The sequence below is a fragment of the Ranitomeya variabilis genome, chromosome 1 (genome assembly GCF_051348905.1).
Source record: "Ranitomeya variabilis isolate aRanVar5 chromosome 1, aRanVar5.hap1, whole genome shotgun sequence".
Classification (NCBI taxonomy): Eukaryota; Metazoa; Chordata; class Amphibia; order Anura; family Dendrobatidae; genus Ranitomeya; species Ranitomeya variabilis.
In genome coordinates this window covers 103,818,684-103,845,266 of record NC_135232.1, presented here as the reverse complement: position 1 = coordinate 103,845,266, position 26,583 = coordinate 103,818,684, and the positions used below count along the sequence as shown (strand labels likewise).

Here is a 26,583-nt window from a genome sequence, read left to right as displayed (position 1 = left end):
CTCAGCTTCAATTTGAGGGTATTCACATTCTAACTGGAGTAAAGGCTTAGAAATTACAGCTCTTTAATATGTAAATTACACTTTTTAAAGGGACAAAAAGTAAATTGATAGATATCTCAAAAGCTCTTTAATGGATTGCATGGGCTAGTCCCTCTTTAATCCATCACCAATTAAGCAAGTAAAAGGTCTGGAGCTGATTACAGGTGTGGCATTTGCATTTTGCACCTTGCTGTCAACCCACAACGTGGTCAAATGATCTCTTAATGGAAGAAAAGCAGGCCATCATTAGGCTGCAAAAAAAAAAAATCCATTGGAGAGATGACAGAAATGTTAGGAACGGCCAAATGAACAGTTTGGTACATTCTGCAAAAAATCAGAGGTCACTGGTGAGCTTGGAAATTCAAAAAGGCCTGGCAATCCACAGAACTGAGCAATGGTGGATGATCACAGAATACGTTTCATGGTCAAAAGAAACCCCTTCACAATATCCACCCAAGTGAAGAATACTCTCCATGAAGTAGGTGTTTCAGTATCAAAGTTTACCATAAAGAGAAGTACCAGGGTAGAGAGGATTTATATTATGCCATGCTGATTTAAACACAATCCACAGGAAGGCATTCAATGTACTCTGAAACGTGTTGACATTAAACCACTTTCTCCTGAGATCAATTGGATTGTATTTAAATCAGCAGCGTGTATTATAAATCCACTCTACCCTGGTGTCTCTCTGAAAACACTCGTGACTATTGCAGCAGCTATTTTTGTCTCATCAGTGGTTGTGTTTTACACAACCCCTTTAGGTGAGCTTATACCTTTAATCCTCACCAATTTATTTGGATAAGACTCTGTTTCACTTTGCATATTTTTTTTTATCTACCATAAAGAGAAAACTTCATGAGAGTAAATACAGAGGGTTTAACACAAGATGCAAACCATTAACCTCTTTCTGCTATTGGACGTACTATCCATCCATGTGACCTGGGACTTAATTCCCATGGACGAGATAGTATGTCATACGCAATCATCCGCGCTCACGGGGGGAGCACGGTCGATCGTGGCCATGTGTCAGCTGATTATCACAGCTGACATCCGGCACTATGTCCCAGGAGCAGTCACGCACTTTAACCCTCGGAACACTGCGATCAAACATGATCGCAGCATTCCGGTGGCATTGGGAAGCATCGCATGGGGAGGGGACTCCCTGCGTGCTTCCCCTGAGACCCTCAGAACAACGCGATGTGATCGTGTTGTTCCGAGGGTCTCCTCCTGTCTCCTCCCTGCAGGCCTCTGGATCCAAGATGGCTGCGGGGTCCTTCCGGGTCCTGCAGGGAGGTGGCTTGTCAGTGCCTGCTGAGAGCAGGTGCTGAGAAGCCTCCTACATACACTGCCTGTCAGATCGCTGATCTGACACAGTGCTCTGCAAACTGTCAGATCAGCGATCTGACTTTATATAGTGATGTCCCATCCTGGGACAATGTAAAAAAGTAAAAAAAATCAAATTAATGTGTAAAAATATTTTTTTTTTAAAAATCCTAAATAAAGAAAAAAAAAAAATATTTTTCCAAAAAAATACATTTCTTTATGTAAATAAAAAAACAATAAAAGTACAAATATTTAGTATCGCTGCATCCGTAACCACCCGACCTATAAAACTGTCCCACTAGTTAACCCCTTCAGTGAACACCATAAAAAAATAAATAAAAAACGAGGCAAAAAACAATGCTTTATCATCATACCGCCGAACAAAAAGTGCAATAACACCCGATCAAAAAGACCGATATAAATAAACATGGTACTGCTGAAAATGTCATCTTGTCCCTCAAAAAACGAGCCACCATACAGTGTCATCAGCAAAAATAAAGCGATGCAAAAATAATTATTGTTTATGTAAAATAGTTTTATTGTATAAAAGCTCCAAAACATTAAAAAATTATATAAATGAGGTATCACTGTAATCGTACTAACCCAAAGAATAAAATGCTTAATCAATTTTACCACACGCAGAACGGTATAAACGCCCCCCAAAAAGAAATTCATGACTTGCTGGTTTTTGTTCATTCTGCCTCCCAAAAATCGTAATAAAAAGCGATCAAAAAATGTCATGTGCCCAAAAATGGTACCAATAAAAACGTCAACTCATCCCGCAAAAAAGAAGACCTCACTTGACACTGTGGGTGAAAATATGGAAAAATTATAGCTCTCAAAATGTGGTGATGCAAAAACTATTTTTTGCAATAAAAAGCATCTTTTAGAGTTTTAGTGTGTGACAGCTGCCAAACAAAAACCTGCTATAAAAACCCGTTATAAATAGTAAATCATACCCCCTTCATTACCCCCTTAGTTAAGGAATAATAATAAAATAAAAAAAAAATATTGATTTCTATTTTCCCATTAGGGTTAGGGCTAAAGTTAGGGTTGGGGCTACAGTTATGGTTAGGGCTAAAGTTAGGTTTGGGGCTAAAGTTAGGGTTGGGGCTAAAGTTAGGGTTAGGGTTTGGATTACATTTACGGTTGGGATAAGGGTTGAGATTAGGGTTAGGGGTGTGTCAGGGTTAGGGGTGTGGTTAGGGTTATGGTTGGAATTAGGGTTAGGGGTGTGTTGGGATTAGGGGTGTGGTTAGGGTGGGATTAGGGTTAGAGGTGTGTTTGGGTTAGGGGTGTGGTTAGGGTTATGGTTAGTGTTGGGATTAGGGTTAGGGGTGTGTTCGGGTTAGGGTTGTAGTTAGAATTGGGGGGTTTCCCCTGTTTAGGCACATCAGGGGCTCTCCGAACGCGACATGGCGTCCTATCTCAATTCCATTCAATTTTGCATTGAAAAGTCAAACGGCGTTCCTTCCCTTCCGAGCTCTGTCATGCGCCCAAACAGTGGTTTACCCCAACATATGGGGTATCTGCGTACTCAGGACAAATTGTTCAACAACTTTTGGCATCCAATTTCTCCAGTTACCCTTGGTAAAATAAAACAATTTGGATCTGAAGTAAATTTTTTGTGAAAAAATGTAAAATGTTAATTTTTTTTTAAACATTCCAAAAATTCCTGTGAAACACCTGAAGAGTTAATAAACTTCTTGGATGTGGTTTTGAGCACCTTGAGGGGTGCAGTTTTTAGAATGGTGTCACACTTGGGTATTTTCTACCCTATAGACCCCTCAAAGTGACTTAAAATGTGATGTGGTCCCTAAAAAAATGGTGTTGTAAAAGTGAGAAATTGCAGGTCAACTTTTAACCCTTATAACACCCTTAATGGGTTAATCAGCCTTAAAAATAGAAAGTCCAGACTAGGCTTTGCCAAAAAACATCTAAAGAAGTCAGCCCAGTTCTGGTAAAGCAATCTTTGGACAGATGAAACTAAGATCAACCTGTAGCAGAATGATAGGGAGAAAAAAGCTTGTAATGGAGCATGATCCAAAGCACACCACATACTCTGTAAAACACGGTGGAGGCAGTGTGATAGTATGGGCATGCATGGTTTCTGGTGATGAGCAAACATGCTCTGATAACGTCTTATCCGAGCATGCTCGGGTGTTATCCGAGCATCTGGGCGTGCTTGTATATTATGTTCGAGTCCCTGTTGCTGCATGGTTTGTGGCTGTTAGACAGCCTCAACACATGTGGGGATTGCCTGTTTGTTAGATACCCTCAACACATGTGGAGAGTCCCTAACAGCCGCAAAACATGCAACCACAGGGACTTGAACATAATATACTAGCACTCCCAGATGCTTGGATAACTCTGGAGCATGCTCGGATAAGATGTTATCCAAGCACGTTCACTCATCACTAATGACTTCCAATAGCACTGGGTCACTAGTGTTTATTGATGTGTGACTGAAGAGAGAAACAGCTGGATGAATTCTAAAGTGTACAGGGCAATAATTTCTGCTCATACTCATCCAAGTGCAACAAGTCTGATTGGAAGGAGCTTCACAAAACAGATGGACAATGACCGAAAACATACTGTGAAAGCAACAAAGGAGGTTAAGGCAAAGAAGTGGAATATTCTGCAATGACCGAGTCAATCACCGGATCTCAACCCCATTGAGAAGTGTTTCACATGCTTAAGACAAAACTAAGGGAGAAAGACCTACAGACAAGTAGCCAACAAATAAATTAGCACTCTGCAGTGCTAAAGCATGCAAACATGAAATACATGAAATTTGAATGCATTACTGATCTAGAAAATGAGAAAAAAAATTGAGAATACTTAGCGAATAAATTGGTCAATTTATGTGTACCCGAGAGCCACGATAAGGCGATTGCTGGGAACCTGCCTAAGTGAACCCTCTTTTGGGCTACGCCTTATTGTGGCTCCGGGTACACATGAATTGAAACACACAGCTAAAAACACCCAAGAATGGCTAAGAGAAAAAACATTGGACTATTCTGAAGTGGCCTTCTATGAGCCCTGACCTAAATCCTATTGAGCACCTTTGGAAGGAGCTGAAACATGCCGTCTGGAAAAGGCAACCTTCAAACACGAGACAACTGGAGCAGTTTGCTCTTGAGGAGTGGGCCAAAATACCTGGCGAGAGGTGCAGAAGTGTCATTGACAGTTACAGGAATCGTTTGATTGCAGTGATTGCCTGAAAAGGTTGTGAAACAAAATATTAAGTTAAGGGTACCATCATTTCTGTCCAGGCCTATTTCATGAGTTTAATTTTTTTTCAAATTCTGTGGTAGCATGGTTGAAAAGCAATGTCTGATTTTCATTTGTTCATTTTCATAGATTTTTAATTTATTATTACTTTTGTCAGATTCAAGTTATTTCTGTGACCATTGTGGGTTTTTCTGTCATTAAACAAGGGGTACCAACAATTTTGACCACGTGTGTATCAGCACAATTTTTGGAAACATATATTTTTTTGTTAGGAAGTTATTAGGGATAAAATATGATCTGCAATTTCTGTTTTTTCAACAAAATTTACAAACCAATTTTTTTTTGGGACCACATTACATTTGAAGTGACTTTTAGGGACCTATATGACAGAAAATACCCCAATGTGACACCATTCTAAAAACTGCATCCCTCAAGGTGTTCAAAACCACATTTGCACAAAAGTTTATTGACCCTTCAGGTGTTTCACAGGAATTAATGGAGTGTGGAAGGAAAAAATTAACGTAGCTTTTTTCATTATTTTTTTTACTATAGACCCAAATTTGTTTATTTTTGCAATGGTAACAAGAAAAAAATAGACCCCAATTTTGGCTGTGCAACTTCTACTGATCACCTTCAACCCCCAGGTGCATCACAGAAGTTTATAACCTTGAGCTGTCAAAATAAAAAAAAACACATTTTTCCACCAAAGAATTTTACTATAGACCCAAATTTTGCATTTCCACAAGGGTAACAGGAGAAATTGCACCACACAATTTGTTGTGCAATTTCTCCTGAACATGTCAATACTCCATATGTGGGGGAAAACTAATGTTTGGGCACATGTTAGGGCTCGAAAGGGAAACAGCGCCATTTGACTTTTTGAATGCAAAATTTGCTGGAACAATTAGCAGACACCATTTCGAGTTGAGAGATCCACTGATGTGCCAAAACAGTGGAAACCCCACACAAGTGACACCATTTTGGAAACTAGACCACCCTCAGTGAACTTATCTAGATGTGTGGTGAGCTTCTTTAACCCCCAGATCCTTCAGAGAAGCTTATGAGATTGAGTCGTGAAAATAAAAAAAAAATCAAATTTTTCACACAGAAATGCTTTTTAGCCCCAAATTTTGCATTTTCACAAGGGAAACAGGAGAAAATGGAACCCAAAATTTGTTGTGCAATTTCTCCTGAGTATGGTGATACCTCATATGTGGGGGTAAACTCCTGTGAGGCAGGGCTCATAAAAGAAGGAGTGATGTTTTGAAACACAGACTTTGCTGGAATGAAATGCTGCGGTTGTCAAGGAGAGTCTTTGATGTGCCTAAATAAATGAAAACCTGCACAAGTGACCCCATTTTGGAAACTAGAGCGCTCAAGGAATTTATATAAATATGTGGTGAGCACCTTGAACCCACACGTGCTTCACAGAATTTTATAACGTTGATCTGTGAAAATGAAAAACAAAAAGTTTTTGTCCCACAAAAAATTGTTTTAACCCCCATTTTTTCATTTTCACAAGGATACCCCAAAAAATGGACCCCAAAATTTGTTTTGCAATATCTCCTGAGTACGCCGATACCCTATATGTGGTCAAAAACTACTTTTGAGGCACAGTACAAAGCTCAGAAGGGAAGAAGCGCCATATTGGAGTTCAGAGTTTGCTGGAATGATTTGAGGGTGCCATGTCACATTGGCAGAGCCCCCGAGGTGCCAGAACAGCAAAACACCCCATAATTGACCTAATTTTACAAACTACACCTCTCAATGAATTAATCTAGGGGCGCAGAGATCATATTGACACCACAGGTGTGTCAGAATTTTATACCATCAGGCAGCGAAGAAAACATACTTACATTTTTACAACCAAAATTTAGTTTTAGCCTCAGATTTTACATTTTCACAATGGGTAAAATGGCACCAAACTTTGTTCCACATTTTCTGCTGAAAATAGAAATACCCCAGCCACGGCCATGTGGCTGTACAGTATTGCTTAGCCACACAGCAACACTTGAGAGGGATAGGACGCTATTTGTTTCCTTGAGCTCAGATTTTCCTAGAACAGTTGGCAGACTCTGTATACAAAGCCCCAAAGCACTAGAAGAGCAAAATACCCCTTCAAGTGACAACATTTTGGAAATTATACCCCTAACAGCAGTACATTGTAGTGACCAGAACTTTGTGCCTAGCTCATGCTCTTGGAGACATGCACCCGTAAATTAGGCAGGTTCTCATTGCTATAGAAATGCTACATGTGTGTGCTGCTAAATGTGGTTTAGGCACACTGGGGCTCAGAAAGGAAGGGGCATTTGGATTTGGGAGCGTAGAATTTGCAGGATTTTGTTTTGGGGGGGCGATGAGCCGTTTTGCTTCTCCAGAGCGTTTGTACTACAGGTAACGTGAAAGCCCGCTATATTTCCATCCATTAGCAGATGACGTACTTGAATGGGGACTTGCTTTTTTGAGTATTAATTTGAAGCTTTTGTTAGGAACATTTTATATAATGTTTGGGATCACATGCTTGGATCAGCTAGTGAGCCATGCTCCCTGGAGTATGTTAATGCAGATGTAATGGTGGGTTTGCACTGATGGTACTGTGCCCTGGCTAAAATATGTGTAGTGCGGAGAAGAGATTGGTGGATATGAGACCTGATTACTTTACTAGAGAGACAAATGATTAGGAGGATCTCAGTGTGATGTGCCTCTTGGTTTTATTTCTGGTTTCATTGCCATCTATAGCATAATGGTTGTGTAATATATGTGACTGTATTACTATGCATATGCATTACTAGTGATCTTAGCGGCTATTGAACCTATTGGATTGTGTGGGACCGCCCTGTAGACCTGAGAGTCAGTTGTGAGCTATTCTCTGTGAGATAATCAACTTTGTCCATTATAACAATAGTATATATCCACTTAGAAGATTAGGCACCGAATATATTGACTGATGAATGTGCTTCTTTCACTTTAAGTGATACCTCACACTTTTAGTATTAATGACCTCTTCTGGGTGGTGCTTACACATAGAGTAATGGTATATTGGACAAACAAGAAGAAAATAAATGGAGCACTCACCCTCTTGTTGAAATTCCTTTAATCCATCTTAGATTACATCAGGATCTCAATAAAGTGCATGGTGCGGTGCGCAGGAGGCAGGGGAGTGAGCAGGTAAGCAAGCCTTCAAGCCTTATGGTCGATGGCCGTTTTGCGCTGTTACTGCGCTTCTACAGGTCCATGTTAGCCAAGGGGCTACAACACTTCATTTTAATAAGGATTGGGGAGTAGTTGAACACATTATAGTGAAAGTGACACGTGAAAACAATACATGCATAATTGCAGGTAATACACTCGTTTATAACCAAACTGAGATATCCAGTTTATCATTTAAACCTAATGGACCTTGAGCATCCATATCTAAAAACGATTTGCCTTCTCTTCTTAATAATAATTTATTAAGATCACCACACTCTTTGGTGTATTCTATATGTTCAATTCCAGCAAAACTTAAAGCATTTGGATCTGCATTGTGTGTAAGGGGTCTGCCAAAGCTACATGATGTGCCCTGCTCCCCTTGCCCGTGTTTGTGTTATGTGATGTATGTTTTGTAATGCTGCTGCTGTATAGTGTAATGTATAAATATGTATGTTGTAGGGAAAGTGCAGTACTTAAGTTAGCCCAATAGATGGGGTCACATAAGCACACATAGATTAGGGGAGGGAATAGTTAACATAGGATGGGCCAACTGGGGTAAGCCATAAGGCTTTCCTGATTTGAGTCAGTAGGGCCAGGGAGCCCAACAAGGTCAGAGGGCCTTAGAGCCCGGACAAAGCAGTTAGCCACTTAACATTCAAGTAAGGAGACCAGTCGTCCAGGGCCTGTGGGCCGAAGGTCACAACAGGGAAGGGATCCTGCTCCAATATGTGGCAGCTAACTACGTGGGCTGATGACCTTATGTCTAGCGTGAAATGGACAAGGGAACTCCTGAAGATAGTTAAGCTGACCAGAAGGAATGCTGCAGTGCCAGACGAGTCAGGGCGTCCTGGGGACATATTGGAAGAAGTGAGGGAAAGTGCAGGGCAAGACAAAGACGTGTTCTGTGATGTTCCCTATGATGTTGCTGTAAGGGTATGGCTCCACGGTACGGTTTGCCGGCGGGATCGCCGCAGCGGCGAAGCCGCTCGGCACTAAGCCCCGCCCCCTTTCTGGGACGCGATGGTGCCGGATGTGTACAGTACACATCCGGGATCATCGCCCCCCTCGCCATAGGGCCCTGTGATATGCCTTGCGGGGACGCTGCATCCCCGCAAGGTGTACGGACATGCTGCGTTCTGAAAAGACGCGCAGCATGTCCGGAGTCGCAGGGCCGCCGCGTGCGGGTTTCCACGCATAGTGGAGATGGGATTTCATAAAATCCCCTCCACTATGCTGGAACATCTGGACGCTGCTTGTTTGACGCTGCAGCGTCAAACAAGCAGCGTTTACGTACCGTGGAAACATACCCTAACTGAGCTGGACGTACTGAGAATGGAACCAAGTAAAACCGTTAATGTTAAGTTGGAACTGGACTCTGACTCTCTTTGTTTGACGCCGTCAGGAAGAACTCTTCAGCAGATTAGAGAGGACCCTGATGGGTCGGAAAACGGAACAAAAGGTACACTACAAAGAGGACACTGTGTGCATGTGACGGGGGACCAGGGCGTGAATGAGCAACCTGTGACAGCCACAACTACGGCCCTGGCCCCTCTCACACTGTGTACCTCTCTTATTTGTTTTATTAATCTTAGCGATCTTTTCCCTGTTAATATAGAATGGGAATGTTCCCTAAATCTTATGTTCATTGATCTGATTCTTTTCCCAATATAAAAAAAACAACATGGACAAAAGATCACATAAATTACTTGTTTAGTGCGACATGTAATTAACTCTTTTACAGGGTGTGTGATTGTTCCAATTTTTTAATTTTTTCCCACTAAATGTAAATGGCAAAAAGAACAATTCCCACAACGAAAATTTCCTGTTGGATTTTTTTCATTCAACCACATCATTTTTTTGTTTTTTTCCACAAACCTCTTTTGCACCACAATATTGTTTAAATTGCGGCTTTTGTAGCTGATTAACGATTTATTTATTGCTACTGCTGTTAAATCTTTATCGCTTTCTAAGAGGTGCAAATTTCTTTTTATTGCAGATCTAATAAAATTCATGTTTGGATTATGTTTAAATGAAAAATAAATCTCTTATTATCTCCCAATTCTTTTGATTTTTTATTTGTCTTTTGTTTTAACAATATCACTTGATTCATATCTTTAGGGTAACCTCTTTTTTAAAAAAAAAATTGTCACCTCATCTGCTTGCTCAGAAAAACCTGCTTCACTGTTATTAATTTTTCTTAGCCTTAAAAATTGGCCATATGGCAGACTTCTTTTCATATGTGAGCACTATTGTAGTGGAGCAACATGTTGATCGCAGTTGGTTTTTTAAAAGTTTTAGTTATCATCCTACTATCTTCTATGCTGATATTCACATCTAAAAAATCCAAATTATTGTTGCCAAAATGGGATGTAAACTTTATATTCACTTTATTTTTATTGTGTGTTAGAATACAATCTAAACTCCCTATAATAAATTCAATTTCCTCATCAGCCTTTGCAACTCTTTTTAACATGTTTTTTTTACTGCATTAAGACCCATATCTTGTGGGATCCGCGCATATAGATTCACTACATCAATTGATGCCAGCTTAAAATCTTTTTGCCAGTTGATCTCTGATAGAGTTTTAAAAAAAATCTACAGTATCTTTCAAATATGATGGCATAATCTTTAACATAGGTTTTAATCCAATCTATATATTTAGACAATGCTTCTGTTACGGATCCTATCCCCGATACTATGGGGCGACCTGGGGGACCTGATAGATTTGTATGCACTTTTGGGATATAGTATCAGTGGGGTTTAAGAGGATAATCAGGAGGATAATTAGTTGTGAGTTAGGGTACTGTCACACTCTACAACTTTCCAACGATCACGACCAGCGATACGACCTGGCCGTGATCGTTGGAAAGTCGTTGTGTGGTCGCTGGAGAGCTGTCACACAGACCGCTATCCAGCGACCAACGATGCCGAAGGCCCCGGGTAACCAGGGTAAACATCGGGTTACTAAGCGCAGGGCCGCGCTTAGTAACCCGATGTTTACCCTGGTTACCAACGTAAAAGTAAAAAAAAAAAAACGTACATACTCACATTCCGGTGTCCTTCAGGTCCCTTGCCGTCTGCTTCCCGCTCTGACTGAGTGCCGCCGTAAAGTGAAAGCAGATCACAGCGGTGACGTCTCCGCTGTGATCTGCTCTTACTTTCCCGCCGGCAGTCAGTCAGAGCGGGAAGCAGACTGCAAGGGACCTGAAGGACACCGGAATGTGAGTATGTACGGTTTGGTTTTTTTTACTTTTACGCTGGTAACCACAGTAAACATCGGGTTACTAAGCGCAGCCCTGCGCTTAGTAACCCGATGTTTACCCTGGTTACAAGCGAACGCATCGCTGGATCTCTGTCACACACAACGATCCAGCGATGACAGCGGGAGATCCAGCGACGAAATAAAGTTTCAAACGATCTGCTACGACGTACGATTCTCAGCGGGGTCCCTGATCGCAGTAGCGTGTCAGACACTGCGATATCGTATGGATATCGCTGGAATGTCACGGATCGTACCGTCGTAGCGATCAAAGTGCCACTGTGTGACAGTACCCTTATTCTCTGTGAGATAATCAGCTATGTCCTTTCTAACAATAGTCCCACCCTTGTCCACCGGCCAGTTTGATGATAAGTGATTTCATCTATGACTTTCCTTTCTGCTGTGGATAAGTTGGGTGTAAAGTGTAATAGACCTTGGTTAATCTCCCTGCTGATAGCGTTAATGTCTTTTTCCACCAGTGAGATGAAAGTCTCTATGGGGGGATTGTCTTTAGGGGGCATGTACATACTCAGTGAGCGTAAATCTAGCTGTTTAAGATTCAATAGTGGTGTATTATGATCAAATGAGGTTCTTGCTTCTATTTCTTGTTTAGAGAAATGTGCTCCAAGACGCAGCTTGCGATAAAACCTCTGGAGGTTCATACTGAGGTCAAATAGATTATCTATAGGAGGGACAGAAGGATAGTCCCATTTGTCAAAGGGAACTTGGCTGGTACTAAGGTTTTTAGATGAAATGTGAGCATGTAGTTACTTGGGTCCTTATGTCTTCGATGGCATTGCCCCGTTTCGTCTTACTCTTTGTCGTCCACGAGTGGTAGAGGTAGAGGTGTTTGTAGAGCCATATCTGCTGTCATTTGAGTTGGAGGATCCTTGGGTGGCCCGGCATCTATTTAGTTCTAACAAAGGTCCCAATCAGGACCAAAAACATTTAACAACATTGAATGAAAAATAAAAGGGAACTTCATTTCACATAACAATTTTATCTGACTGCCAAGTTTATTTGACATTGTGGTAAAATTGATAAGGCAGCTTTATTCTTCGGGTCAGTACAGTGACAGCGTTACCACATTTACATAGTTTTTGGGTTTTTTTTGCCACTTTTACGCAATAAAACTATTTTATCGCTTTATTCTGAGAGTTGTGACTTTTTTATTTTCTGCAGATGGAGCTGTATGGCAGTTGTTTTTTTGCGGGAAAAGATGTTGTTTTCAGCAATACACTTTTTATTTACATTTGTCTTTTTGAATGCGTGTTATTCCTGTTTTTGTTCGGTGGTTTTTTATATGGTGTTCACTGAAAGGGTTAACTGGTGGGACTGTGAAGGAAGAAATTAAGAAAGAATCTCCATTTTGTGCTTTTCGACTCCATTTTGTTGTTTTGATATAAATTTTGTTAGTAGGCTAAAGGTTACAGCTGTTATGAGATTTTGATGAGACCTTGATTGTTGCAACCTCGGTAGAACATGAGACTGAGGGTGTATTGTTCTACAAACCTTTGACGCACAGATTGTTCCTGCATTCTTATAGGCTAAGAACCGTGAGCGTGTTCTTATGCTGATTGGTTGAAGTGTAATTTCTATGACTATGATAAAGTCATGCAGAATAAACGGGGGCCAGAGATCTGCTCGATCCCCCATACAGAGACACACGTCTCCGTCTGGTCATTTTCAGTTGCCGGCAACACCTTATATATTAATTTGGAAATCACTGGGTTAACCGTGAAGGATCACTTTAAATCCTCCCTCAACAGTTGGCGCCCTTGAACGTGGGGCTCCAAGCAGGAACGCCTCTGCCGCCCGGAGGACAACAAGACAAAGGACCCTCGGACCGGACGCAGGCACTGGAAAATTGGGACTGATCATCCCCCACAACAACCACGGTAAGTTGGCAGTTATACTGTTCAGACTAACCGTTTGGTGTGGTTTTCCTGTGTTTGTTGCTGCAAAGAGGATCTGAGGTTTGTCCCCGGAGTGGGATGATTCTTGGGTGGAATCATATAGAGGTGTAGTTCCGTTGGAAGCCCAGTGCTCGAACCGTACCTCATAAGGGACGGACACCCCGGATTAACCAGTGATGTAATTCTCTTTACAGTCAAAATATCCTGAATTCCTGATCACTGTTAGAATCAGGCGCGGTGAGGTGATCGAAGATTGGGTAGGATACGTAACTCAGGTTTATATTGATTTAAATATATCCAGAGGTGTCCGGAGGGAAAGTCTGAGACGCCCTCCTCCTTTCGCTGAGTACCGCGATTTTGGGTTGTCCCAGCGGGGGACAGGTAAAAGCCCCAGTGGAATAGACTAAGCGGCCGCTCTGGTATCTATACACGACTAAGTAGGGGTATTTCGCTTTAAAGGAGAATCAGTCCGTGGAAGAAGAAGACTTTGAATTGTGTGATGAAAATTTGATATTGTTAGCCCAAAGAAGGGAAAAGAAATCTGTCAGGAATGCAGGGAAAATATTCTCAATCTGGTATGTGAATTGTGCGATGAAGATTTTGTAGAAATTAATTAAGTCTAAGAACTGCTGTGATTCTGTTTCTGTGTTTGTCTCTAAAATATCCGATAGGCGGGGGGAGTCATACAGCTGCGTTATGGCTTTCTTCTGTGCTGAGGAATGTTGTGATTTTTCCTATCTCTGTGTTCTAGTAGGGAGGGGCAGCAGCATGTGGCTGCGCTCTTGAGTCTCTATTTTCTCAGTGTAGTACACGCTGATAGATTTGTGTTTTGTTTAAGGCGACAATATTGTTTGAAGTACAAAGAAATATAATCTGGAAAATTGAAAGTGAAATCTAGTGTCTAGTTTTAGAAGGAAATTTGTAAGTGATTGAAAGATTGGTAAAAGCAAGTTGAGTGGTTGATATATAGCAAATTGAGGATCAACAGAGGAAGTGAATTCTGATGAATAATGTGTCAGAAAGACAAACAATTAAAAATGATGATCTGGAACAGGGGGTCTCCCTGCTTGATGATAAGGTCCCTCCCCAGGAAATCAAGCCTCTTCTCCCGACTGTAAGCTCTGTGCCCCTCAATCCCAAAGCACCAATATATATACTGGGTTGCCAAAACTTGGTGAGCCCCCACCTTTCCCTTGCTAAACGCTGATGGCACTTATCAGCCACCGCCAGCACCAGTTCTGCCATGCTGGAGGACTGGCTGCAGTGATTTCACAGAAAGGTGGACCCATGATACAGGAAGAATCTAATTCATATATACAAACTTATGGCCAGGTAGAAGCAGGACAGCTGCCGTGTCAATATGTAATACATGCAGTGGGGCCACGGTATAATCCTGCCAACATTCCCAGGTCCAAACAGTTACTTACTGAGGCTGTCCAGAACGCAATTCTGTAATGCTTTAAAAGTTTGGGCACAAGATAGATTAGCGGACCAAGCTACCTCCCTCACTGATGTCACACAGGACAAGGGGGAGACTGCCGAGAAGTTTTATGGGCGTCTTATGGTAGTGTTTAAAGATTTGGGATTCTCATTGTATAATAAAGCCCATTCACACCTATTTGTGGCAGCTTTAATGTCCGGCCTTAAATCTGAATTGAAGGAGGCAATAATGTCGGTCAGACCCGATATTGAGATTTCCACTCCGGATGATGCATTAAAAGTAATTAAAAGTTTTCAAAAGAATTTAGCACGTTCTGCATCAACAGGAAGATCAAGGGTTAAAACCAGCCACAGCAGTCTCTGCTCCAATTCCAGCCCCCACCCCAGGTACAGGCATGCAGCTGGCTCCTTATCTGCCCAGCAGCAAACTCTAACTCCAGTCCTCCCACCTTATATGAATTCAGTCCCCTACTCAAATATTTCTTTTAACCCTATGTCTGCAGACTGCCTTGCAGACAGAGCTCATCTATGCAGGATATGTTATAGGTGTGCTGATTCAGCTTCATGGAGACAAACAGTGACCTGTTGCTTAAGGTGGCAAGAGGAAATCCTTTATGTGTTTGGGCTGTGTTGTATGTCCAGCTGTTGCTACACAAGTCTTTAGAGATTGTTTTGGATCACCCACTGACGGTCCATACCCCACACGATGTATATAGTATCCTTAACCAAGTACAACCTAGCCACATGTCCATGGCTGGACAGCTGCGACTTCAGTGTGCTATTCTCATGCCTACTAATGTGACTTTAAAAAGGTGCACTGTCCTAAACCCCGCTACTCTTCCCCTAGTTCCTATGAATCCAAAGGGGGGAGGAGTAGGTGACATGAAAAAGGACACTCTTTTTCTTTCTAGAATGGATCCAGAGGAACAAGATTAGGTTTCCAAACCATATGATTGTCTAGAATTGATGTCTCAGGAAACGGCTGGTCTCTAGTGTGCCTATTCTAATGCTGATTTTGAGCTTTTTGTAGATGGATCCCGTCACCAAGATGACCAAGGACGCTTCTGTACCAGATATGCTGTGGTCTCAGAACATGAGGTAATCAAGGCAGAGTCAATGCCAGCTCATATGTCTGCACAAGAAGCAGAGCTCATAGAAACGTGCAAACTAGCAGAAGGTAAGACTGTAAATATCTACACTGATTCCAGGTATGCTTTTGGCATTAAACACGGTTATGGGCCTATCTGGAGAGCCAGGGCTTTCCTGACAGCAAATAGCCACCCCTTTAAACATGCTGAGGCAGTCCAGCAACTTATGAATGCACTACAGCTTCCCACCCAAGCAGGCATTATAAAGGTAAAGGCACAAACCAAAGGCACTGATGGACGGACAAAGGGTAACGCACTGGCAGACCAGGCTGCCAAGAAAGCAGCAAGCACTCCTGTAGCCTCTCAAGTACATCACCTGGACACCCCACCATCTCCACTTGTGTTGAAAGACATCTTAGCCCGGTTACAAGAACAGGCAAGTAAGGAGGAGAAAAATAGGTGGCAAAAGATAGGGGCTTGCTCTGATACCGTCACTGGACTATGGGGGAAGGGTGAAAAGGTCTGCCTACCACAGGTACTGTACCCAATGATGGCACAGGTTCTGCACGGGAATGTGCACCACTCGAAGACGGCCATGTGTGACACCCTACAGAAACAATGGATTGCCCCCGGGTTTTCCACCTGCGCAGAAAGCCAGGTACAGAGCTGCATGATATGTGCCACACATAATCAGGGTAGGACAGTGAAAACCCCATCCAAACACACTCCCCGGCCCTTTAACCCATTCCAGAGACTGCAGATTGATTATATTCAGTTACCCAGGGTAGGGACGTATGAGTATGTGTTGGTCTGCATTGATTTATTTTCAGGTTGGCCAGAAGCCTACCCAGTTGCCAAAGCTACGGCTAAGACAACGGTGAAGAAACTGATGGCTGAGATCATATGCAGGTATGGAGTTCCTGAAGTCATCAAAAGCGATCGGGGCTCCCATTTTACTGGAGAGATCATGTCAGAGGTAATGGCAGCACTGGGGGTAAGTCAAGCATTGCATACTCCATCCACAGAGTAGTGGAAAAGTGGAGAGACTAAATGGAACTCTTAAGCTTAAAATCCAGAAGGCAATGGCAGAGACTGGAAAACCATGGACAGAATGCCTTCCTCTAGCTTTGTTTTCAGTAAGATATACCCCAAACAGGAAGACAGGACTGTCACCGTATGAGAATCTGTTTGGCAGGAGCCCCAATCTTGAATGTTTCTTTCCACAACAGTTGCAACTCAAGTACCAGGACTTGACTAGCTATGTGCAGGCCTTACATGGACACCTTGCCAAAGTGCATTTAACCGTTTTCAGTTCTCTTCCAGACCCAGACAAGGTTCCTGGACACCATCCCTTTGTGCCAGGAGACCTGGTGTATGTGAAAAAGTTTGTGCGCAGAGATTGTCTCCAGCCGAGATTTGAAGGACCTCACACGGTGATCTTGGTTACCCCCACTGCAGTAAAACTTGAAGGAAAGAGCACCTGGATCCATGCCTCACACTGTAAAAGAGACTGTTGTTTTTGATCCTGGAACTGAGGGCTATCCTCGCCCCTACCTCTTTGGTCCCTATTGTAAAAATAAGAATTCTGGTCCCACTATTCTCTGGGTAAACCTGACAGCCCCGGCGAATATCTGGCGATTTGATTTCTGTAATGTAGTCAAGTGCCCCGAGACTGAACGGGTGGTAGAGGAGATCATCCAGTTTTATATGTGTGTTACCAGAAATGACAACAATAACTGTTATTATTGGTCAGATGCTGCTTGGAATACGGGAGATGATTGGGGATATAAATCTAGTGAAGCCATGTTCCCAAGGATGGGACGGGTAGGAGTCTTCGTGAGAGAATGCATCTAACAGCCCTTCTGCAACCACTTAGGGGCTGTAAATGGGGTAAAAGTTGTCACCCCCTCCTCCTAAATCTCGAAAGCTCCCAATCTGCTGACCTGCAGACATTTGTACTGGGAAGGCATTATAATTATGTATTTAGTAGTGGATACTATGGGAATTTAGGCCATATACAGGTCCTTCTCAAAAAATTATAGTATAGTGTAACGTGGCACAGCTGTTTAGAGGTGCACAAAGAAGGTTCCCAGACCAGTAGCTATATGCAAAATAAACTTTGGCACTCAACTTATGATGATGTGAAATTTTTAATGGCAGCCACTTGTACAAACGTTTCGGTCAGACATATTGACCTTCTTCAGTGTACTGCAGTGATATTCAAAGAAAAACAATAAATATGTACAAAAGTATAAGCACAAATAAACAACAAATAATAAATAACATGGGGAGACTCATATATAATGTGCATCTAAAGTGATGGATGGGAGGGGAAATGGGAAGAGGAAAAGCGGGAAAATCAGAAAAAAATCAGAAAAAAGGAAAACTGAGAAGAAGAAGATGGTCATACCTGGGCTCTCAAGATTATCATACTTTATGTGTGGCTCTGAAAAACGGTCCTATATGTGGATCCTGGGAACAAGTGCGTATATTAAGACAGGTAAAATCCCTCTGACTACTGATTAATTATTGGATATAGTACTGACCTATTATAAGTGTAGATGAAGGTACGTAGGTAAAGGGCAGTATAAATGAGTGATACTGCTTGTCCGGATGACTGAATGGGTCTAGTCAAATAAGTAAAAGAAGTGATGATGATGTATACTTTCTAATATGAGCTGAGTAATCCTCAGATAAAACTGATACTGACCCAAAATTATAGACCAGTGTGGTATCCAGGCATATGGGCTGTAATGAAACACAAAATTGCGTATGGAATAATTGATATGGTGCACATAGTGAGCCAAGGGGTGATGAAACACATACCCTGTCTATGAATAAGGCAGCATGGATCCAAACAGTGGACCAAAATGTGACGTCCCTTGTCTGAAGAAAGAAGGTGTGTGGATTAACAACGAGACTATGCCTACAAGATGGAGCGCTAGAGCTGTCAGCGTTTCTTACCAGGAGAGGCAGGAATAAAGTGGACCAAGGTGTAGCGTCCCTTGTCTAAAAAGAAAGGTGTACGGGTTACAGCGAAATGTATCCTAAAAGTGGAGCGCTAGTGCTGTCAGCGTTTCTTACCGGGAAGGCGTGTGGACGTAGAACGCGGTATCCGCCGCTTGTTCTGAGGTGCGCTGCCATAGTGTGAAGCGCCAATTTGTGGCCGGTGGGCGGGATCGCTGAACGGCGTAAAACCGGAAGTGCGTCACCGGAAGTGACGCACTATCCTGGCCGATAACGCTGTGCGTGTCAGCGCTGTTTGTTGGTAATGGAGGTGCGTTCCACCTCTGTTTGTGTACCACAGGACAGGGCAATGAGACTGGCTAAATGTGGGAGGAGCTAGGAGGAGCTTAGAGACGAAGGATATGATAATAGCCGCATTAGCATTAGGTCCTGTGCATATAACCTGTAGTAAGGTTAGAGGCATGAGGCAGAGAAGAAAAGGGATTATACATAGAGCAAATGAAAATAAATAGAGACCATGGAGTTGAGGTGGGGATCCAGAGGGAAGGAGGATCGGGATGTGAACATTTTCGTGCCTTCACATTCAATATTGGTGACTCTGTAAAACAAAGCCGTATGTTAATAAAATGTCAAAGGAGACATGTATATAATGATACAATTACAGTGCATAATAATATAATAACAATTATCCTGATGCATCGAACATATTGAAAATTGGATTATAGGAAAGCCATAAGATCATAGTCCCTGTTGAGGCCTCTGGGTGTCAAAGTTTCCAATTCGTGTATCCAGAAAGCCTCTCTTCTTTTGAGGGTCTGGATACGATTACCCCCACGTCGGGGTACTGGGACATGTTCTATTACCTGAAACTTGAGTTGAGGTATAGAATGTCCTGCATCAATGAAATGGTGGGGTAGTGGTAATAGGGTATTTTTGCATCTTATTGTGGACTTGTGTTTACTGATACGATCCCGTATCGGTTGAGAAGTCTCACCAATATATAAAAGGCCGCAGGGGCATTTGATGGAATATACCACAAAAGAGGTATCACAGGTGCTATAGTCTTTGATTTGGTATCGTTTGCCTGAGTGTGGGTGATAGAAATGATCTCCTTTCAGGACATTTCCACATTGATTACAGTGAAGGCATGGGTATGTGCCAGTCCTAGGTTGGGAAAGGAATCTCTGGGTAGAGGAACGTGGGCCCGATCCAATGTCGGCCTTGACCAGTCTATCTCGGATGTTGCGTGCTCGCTTGTAGCAGGGTAAGAATTGATTACGGAACTCGGGTATGTCCGGGTATGCCTCTTGTAATAATTTCCAATGTTTCCTGATGCTGTGATGGAGTATATGGACATATGGGTGATATGTATGTACAAATGGTAGGCGATTTGTGACGGGTTGTTTGGGGCTGGTGGATGGGTGTAAAGCATCATGTAGTATCCCCGGAGGATATCCCCGTTCACTGAATTTATTGTACATTTCGTCCAGTCTCTCCTGTTTTTTGTTCGGGTGGGTGACTATACGTTCCACTCTCTGAAACTGGGAGCGGGGAATCGCATTTTTGGTTGTGGTGGGATGCAGACTACTGTAATGAAGCAGGCTATTCCGATCTGTAGGTTTCCTATATAAGTCTGTGCTTATATTGCCCTCCGTATCTTTCAACACCAGTGTGTCCAGGAAACTAACCTGATGTTCGTCTTTAGTCATGGTAAAGGATAAACCTGGCCAAGAGGTGTTCAGTGTTGTAAAGAACTCGTTCAGAGTATCAAGTGACCCAGTCCAAATACAGAAAATGTCGTCTATGAATCTCTTCCAAACAACACAGTAGGTCCTAAACAGAGTGTTAGGGTAGATTTTCTCCTCTTCAAAGGTGGCCATATATGTGTTTGCATACGGAGGCGCCATGTTAGACCCCATGGCGGTCCCTTGTGCCTGGAGATAGTAAGTGTCCTCAAATAGAAAGTGATTTCTAGTGAGGACAGTCGTAAGTAATTCAAGGCAGAGATTGATCGTATTGTGATGTAATTCAGATGTGCTTAGTAGTTGTCTGACACAGTCAATGCCTCGGTCGTGGGGAATGGATGTATAGAGATCCTTTACATCAAAGGATACTAGAAAGGAGTTGTTGGGAACAGTGCCTAGTGTTTGTAGTACTCTGAGGAAAGCCCCAGTGTCAAGCAGATATGATTGAGCTTTCTGTGTCAGAGGAGTAAGTATCTTCTCCAAAAATATGGAGAGAGGGGACAAAATAGAGTCCGTAGCTGCGATGATTGGTCGGCCCGGTGGATTGGTGAGGCTTTTGTGTACTTTAGGAAGTAAATAAAGTACGGGCGTCACTGGATTTGTCTTAGTAAGAAAATCTTTGGTTTTGGAGTCAATCACTCCCATGTCAGAATATGTGTGGAGTATGGCTGATATCTTATCACGTATTTCCCCTGTGGGGTCTTTACTTAATTTGGTGTAGACTCTACTGTCATTAAGCTGACGGTGGGCTTCTTTGACATAATCCGTCTTGTCCATGACCACTATAGCCCCGCCTTTGTCGGCGGGTTTGATAATGATTGATTTATCTTCATGTAGGGCCCGTGATGCTTGAACATCAAGATTGGATAGGTTAGAGGAATAATGTAATTTGCCCCCTTCGGCATCACGCCGGAGTTGAGTAAAGGCTTTATCTATAAATCCAATAAAGGTTTCCACCGCGTGTGACCCTGTTGGTGGGCGATATGTGCTTTTGTTACGGAGACCAAGTTGGTCAATAGAGATAAGGGTCTGATGTGTGGAGGGGGGAGCAATACGTGTATTATTCTCATTTGAGAAATGTGTCAGTAGTCTAATACGGCGGTAGAATCTTTGTAACTCCATATCGAGTCCAAATGTGCTCAACTTGGAGTATGGACAAAATGAGAGTCCTTTCTGTAATAGGTTGTATTCAGCAATACTAAGTGTTCTTGAGGAAATATTAATAACTAGGGAGTTAGTACCTGGGAGCGCGTCACCCTGTAGAAATAGAGGCATACCCGGACATACCCGAGTTCCGTAATCAATTCTTACCCTGCTACAAGCGAGCACGCAACATCCGAGATAGACTGGTCAAGGCCGACATTGGATCGGGCCCACGTTCCTCTACCCAGAGATTCCTTTCCCAACCTAGGACTGGCACATACCCATGCCTTCACTGTAATCAATGTGGAAATGTCCTGAAAGGAGATCATTTCTATCACCCACACTCAGGCAAACGATACCAAATCAAAGACTATAGCACCTGTGATACCTCTTTTGTGGTATATTCCATCAAATGCCCCTGCGGCCTTTTATATATTGGTGAGACTTCTCAACCGATACGGGATCGTATCAGTAAACACAAGTCCACAATAAGATGCAAAAATACCCTATTACCACTACCCCACCATTTCATTGATGCAGGACATTCTATACCTCAACTCAAGTTTCAGGTAATAGAACATGTCCCAGTACCCCGACGTGGGGGTAATCGTATCCAGACCCTCAAAAGAAGAGAGGCTTTCTGGATACACGAATTGGAAACTTTGACACCCAGAGGCCTCAACAGGGACTATGATCTTATGGCTTTCCTATAATCCAATTTTCAATATGTTCGATGCATCAGGATAATTGTTATTATATTATTATGCATTGTAATTGTATCATTATATACATGTCTCCTTTGACATTTTATTAACATACGGCTTTGTTTTACAGAGTCACCAATATTGAATGTGAAGGCACGAAAATGTTCACATCCCGATCCTCCTTCCCTCTGGATCCCCACCTCAACTCCATGGTCTCTATTTATTTTCATTTGCTCTATGTATAATCCCTTTTCTTCTCTGCCTCATGCCTCTAACCTTACTACAGGTTATATGCACAGGACCTAATGCTAATGCGGCTATTATCATATCCTTCGTCTCTAAGCTCCTCCTAGCTCCTCCCACATTTAGCCAGTCTCATTGCCCTGTCCTGTGGTACACAAACAGAGGTGGAACGCACCTCCATTACCAACAAACAGCGCTGACACGCACAGCGTTATCGGCCAGGATAGTGCGTCACTTCCGGTGACGCACTTCCGGTTTTACGCCGTTCAGCGATCCCGCCCACCGGCCACAAATTGGCGCTTCACACTATGGCAGCGCACCTCAGAACAAGCGGCGGATACCGCGTTCTACGTCCACACGCCTTCCCGGTAAGAAACGCTGACAGCACTAGCGCTCCACTTTTAGGATACATTTCGCTGTAACCCGTACACCTTTCTTTTTAGACAAGGGACGCTACACCTTGGTCCACTTTATTCCTGCCTCTCCTGGTAAGAAACGCTGACAGCTCTAGCGCTCCATCTTGTAGGCATAGTCTCGTTGTTAATCCACACACCTTCTTTCTTCAGACAAGGGACGTCACATTTTGGTCCACTGTTTGGATCCATGCTGCCTTATTCATAGACAGGGTATGTGTTTCATCACCCCTTGGCTCACTATGTGCACCATATCAATTATTCCATACGCAATTTTGTGTTTCATTACAGCCCATATGCCTGGATACCACACTGGTCTATAATTTTGGGTCAGTATCAGTTTTATCTGAGGATTACTCAGCTCATATTAGAAAGTATACATCATCATCACTTCTTTTACTTATTTGACTAGACCCATTCAGTCATCCGGACAAGCAGTATCACTCATTTATACTGCCCTTTACCTACGTACCTTCATCTACACTTATAATAGGTCAGTACTATATCCAATAATTAATCAGTAGTCAGAGGGATTTTACCTGTCTTAATATACGCACTTGTTCCCAGGATCCACATATAGGACCGTTTTTCAGAGCCACACATAAAGTATGATAATCTTGAGAGCCCAGGTATGACCATCTTCTTCTTCTCAGTTTTCCTTTTTTCTGATTTTTTTCTGATTTTCCCGCTTTTCCTCTTCCCATTTCCCCTCCCATCCATCACTTTAGATGCACATTATATATGAGTCTCCCCATGTTATTTATTATTTGTTGTTTATTTGTGCTTATACTTTTGTACATATTTATTGTTTTTCTTTGAATATCACTGCAGTACACTGAAGAAGGTCAATATGTCTGACCGAAACGTTTGTACAAGTGGCTGCCATTAAAAATTTCACATCATCATAAGTTGAGTGCCAAAGTTTATTTTGCATACTTCTCAAAAAATTAGCATATAGTGTTAAATTTCATTATTTACCATAATGTAATGATTACAATTAAACTTTCATATATTATAGATTCATTATCCACCAACTGAAATTTTTCAGGTCTTTTATTGTTTTAATACTGATGATTTTGGCATACAACTCCTGATAACCCAAAAAACCTGTCTCAATAAATTAGCATATCAAGAAAAGGTTCTCTATACGACCTATTACCCTAATCTTCTGAATCAACTAATTAACTCTAAACACATGCAAAAGATACCTGAGGCTTTTAAAAACTCCCTGCCTGGTTCATTACTCAAAACCCCCATCATGGGTAAGACTAGCGACCTGACAGATGTCAAGAAGGCCATCATTGACACCCCTCAAGCAAGAGGGTAAGACCCAGAAAGAAATTTCTCAACAAATAGGCTGTTCCCAGAGTGCTGTATCAAGGCACCTCAATGGTAAGTCTGTTGGAAGGAAACAATGTGGCAGAAAACGCTGTACAACGAGAAGAGGTGACCGGACCCTGAGGAAGATTGTGGAGAAGGACCGATTCCAGACCTTGGGGAACCTGAGGAAGCAGTGGACTGAGTCTGGTGTGGAAACATCCAGAGCCACCGTGCACAGGCGTGTGCAGGAAATGGGCTACAGGTGCCGCATTCCCCAGGTAAAGCCACTTTTGAACCATAAACAGCGGCAGAAGCGCCTGACCTGGGCTACAGAGAAGCAGCACTGGACTGTTGCTAAGTGGTCCCAAGTACTTTTTTCTGATGAAAGCAAATTTTGCATGTCATTCGGAAATCAAGGTGCCAGAGTCTGGAGGAAGACTGGGGAGAAGGAAATGCCAAAATGCCTGAAGTCCAGTGTCAAGTACCCAGTCAGTGATGGTGTGGGGTGCCATGTCAGCTGCTGGTGTTGGTCCACTGTGTTTCATCAAGGGCAGGGTCAATGCAGCTAGCTATCAGGAGATTTTGGAGCACTTCATGCTTCCTGGCACCTGCTCACAGTGCCAAAACCACTGGTAAATGGTTTACTGACCATGGTATTACTGTGCTCAATTGGCCTGCCAACTCTCCTGACCTGAACCCCATAGAGAATCTGTGGGATATTGTGAAGAGAAAGTTGAGAGACGCAAGACCCAACACTCTGGATGAGCTTAAGGCCGCTATTGAAGCATCCTGGGCCTCCATAACATCTCAGCAGTGTCACAGGCTGATTGCCTCCATGCCACACCGCATTGAAGCAGTCATTTCTGCCAAAGGATTCCCGACCAAGTATTGAGTGCATAACTGAACATTATTATTTGATGGTTTTTTTGTTTGTTATTAAAAAAACTTTTATTTGATTGGACGGTTGAAATATGCTAATTTATTGAGACAGGTTTTTTGGGTTATCAGGAGTTGTAGGCCAAAATCATCAGTATTAAAACAATAAAAGACCTGACAAATTTCAGTTGGTGGATAATGAATCTATAATATATGAAAGTTTAATTGTAATCATTACATTATGGTAAATAATGAAATTTAACACTATATGCTAATTTTTTGAGAAGGACCTGTACAGCTCCAGGATATTAGTTTCAGACCAACCAAGGCCCCTGTTACCAGTACACCTAAAACAAGCCCAGGTGAGCGTTTGAAAAATGTAGTCAATGAAGTAATCCCCATTCCAGGTCTCAGTTGGCAAGAAGTTTTCTCCATAGAAACACAAACAACCCCAAGGAAAAACCTGTGGTTGGAATGGGTGAGATACAATGTAAGAGTCCAGAATATCTCTGTAGGATGTATTGCTTGTGCTGCTGCGAATACATATCTATACACACATGCATTGCTTTTTCCTGATGACAACACCATTGCCTGTGTCATGAATCTGTTGAAAGGTTTGAAGTCCACTGATTGTCCAGATTATGTCCTACTAATTCATGAGAAACCCAAACTAAAGGTTCCAGGAGAAGTAACCGTATTAGCTGACAATTACACCTGCTATAATTCCCACGACACCACAGGTACACCAGTAGGGATCTTCGAGACAGGTTTCTGCAAAGGGAACAGTTCTCTAGATACTGATTTGCTAATCAAACATACACAATGTATGTATGACATTTATTGGTTATGTGGAGATGGTAAGCTCCGTCCTAGGTTGCCTAATGCCTGGATAGGTCAATGCACCCTTGTTAAACTAGCCATGCAGTTCAAGATTTTACCTTGAGATCCAAAGACACCTGATGAACCTACCAGAAAGAGGAGAAGTTTTGATCAGCGCCACATGAGTTATGAAGAAGATCCACTAATATATATTGATACCATTGGAGTGCCAAGGGGGGTGCCTGACCAGTTTAAAGCCCAGAACCAGATTTATGCCGGCTTTGCTTCTATAATCCCACAGGTGGAGATTAGTGTTGAGCATTCCGATGCTGCAAGTATCGGGTATCGGCCGATACTTGCTGTATCGGAATTCCGATACCGGGATTCCGATACTCTTGTGGTATCGGGTATCGGGTATCGGAACAACATTAATGTTAAAATGTGTAAAATAGAGAATTAAAATAAAAAATATCGCTATACTCACCTGTCCGACGCAGCCGGGACCTCAGCGCAGGAACCGGCAGCGTTGTTTGTTTAAAATTCCCGCTTTTACATGGTTACGCGAAGTCCCGGCTTGTGATTGGTCAGGGCGGCCATGTTGCCGGGCCGCGGACCAATCACAGCAAGCCGTGACGAAAATACGTCACGGCTTGCTGTGATTGGTCCGCGTCCCGGCAACATGGCCGCCATTAACCAATCACAAGCCGTGACGTCACGGGAGGCTGGAAACGCGCTCATTTTAAAAAGGGCGCGTGTCCAGCCTCCCGTGACGTCACGGCTTGTGATTGGTTGCGTCGCGGTCAACCAATCACAAGCCGGGAGGCTGGACACGCGCCCATTTCAAAATGAGCGCGTCCAGCCT

At 42.7% G+C, this 26,583-nt stretch overlaps 1 protein-coding gene across 1 annotated transcript; it reads left to right on the top strand.

Annotated features, from left to right (window-relative positions):
- The first annotated feature begins 8,514 nt into the window (after positions 1 to 8,514).
- Positions 8,515 to 26,014, top strand: LOC143793605 (protein NYNRIN-like). Its single transcript, XM_077280672.1, has 4 exons — positions 8,515 to 8,734; positions 9,191 to 9,247; positions 15,434 to 17,512; positions 25,201 to 26,014. Exons 1-3 carry the CDS (start codon positions 8,515 to 8,517, stop codon positions 16,519 to 16,521), a joined length of 1,365 nt encoding a protein of 454 aa, XP_077136787.1. The 3' UTR covers positions 16,522 to 17,512; positions 25,201 to 26,014.
- Positions 26,015 to 26,583: the final 569 nt, after the last annotated feature.

Coding starts and splice junctions, on each gene's coding strand:
- LOC143793605 (XM_077280672.1), top strand. CDS start 8,515: ATGTGGCAGCTAACTACGTGGGCTGATGACCTTATGTCTAGCGTGAAA. Junction 8,735..9,190: donor TGTAAGGGTATGGCTCCACG/GTACGGTTTGCC, acceptor TGACGCCGTCAG/GAAGAACTCTTCAGCAGATT. Junction 9,248..15,433: donor GTCGGAAAACGGAACAAAAG/GTACACTACAAA, acceptor AGCTTTTTGTAG/ATGGATCCCGTCACCAAGAT.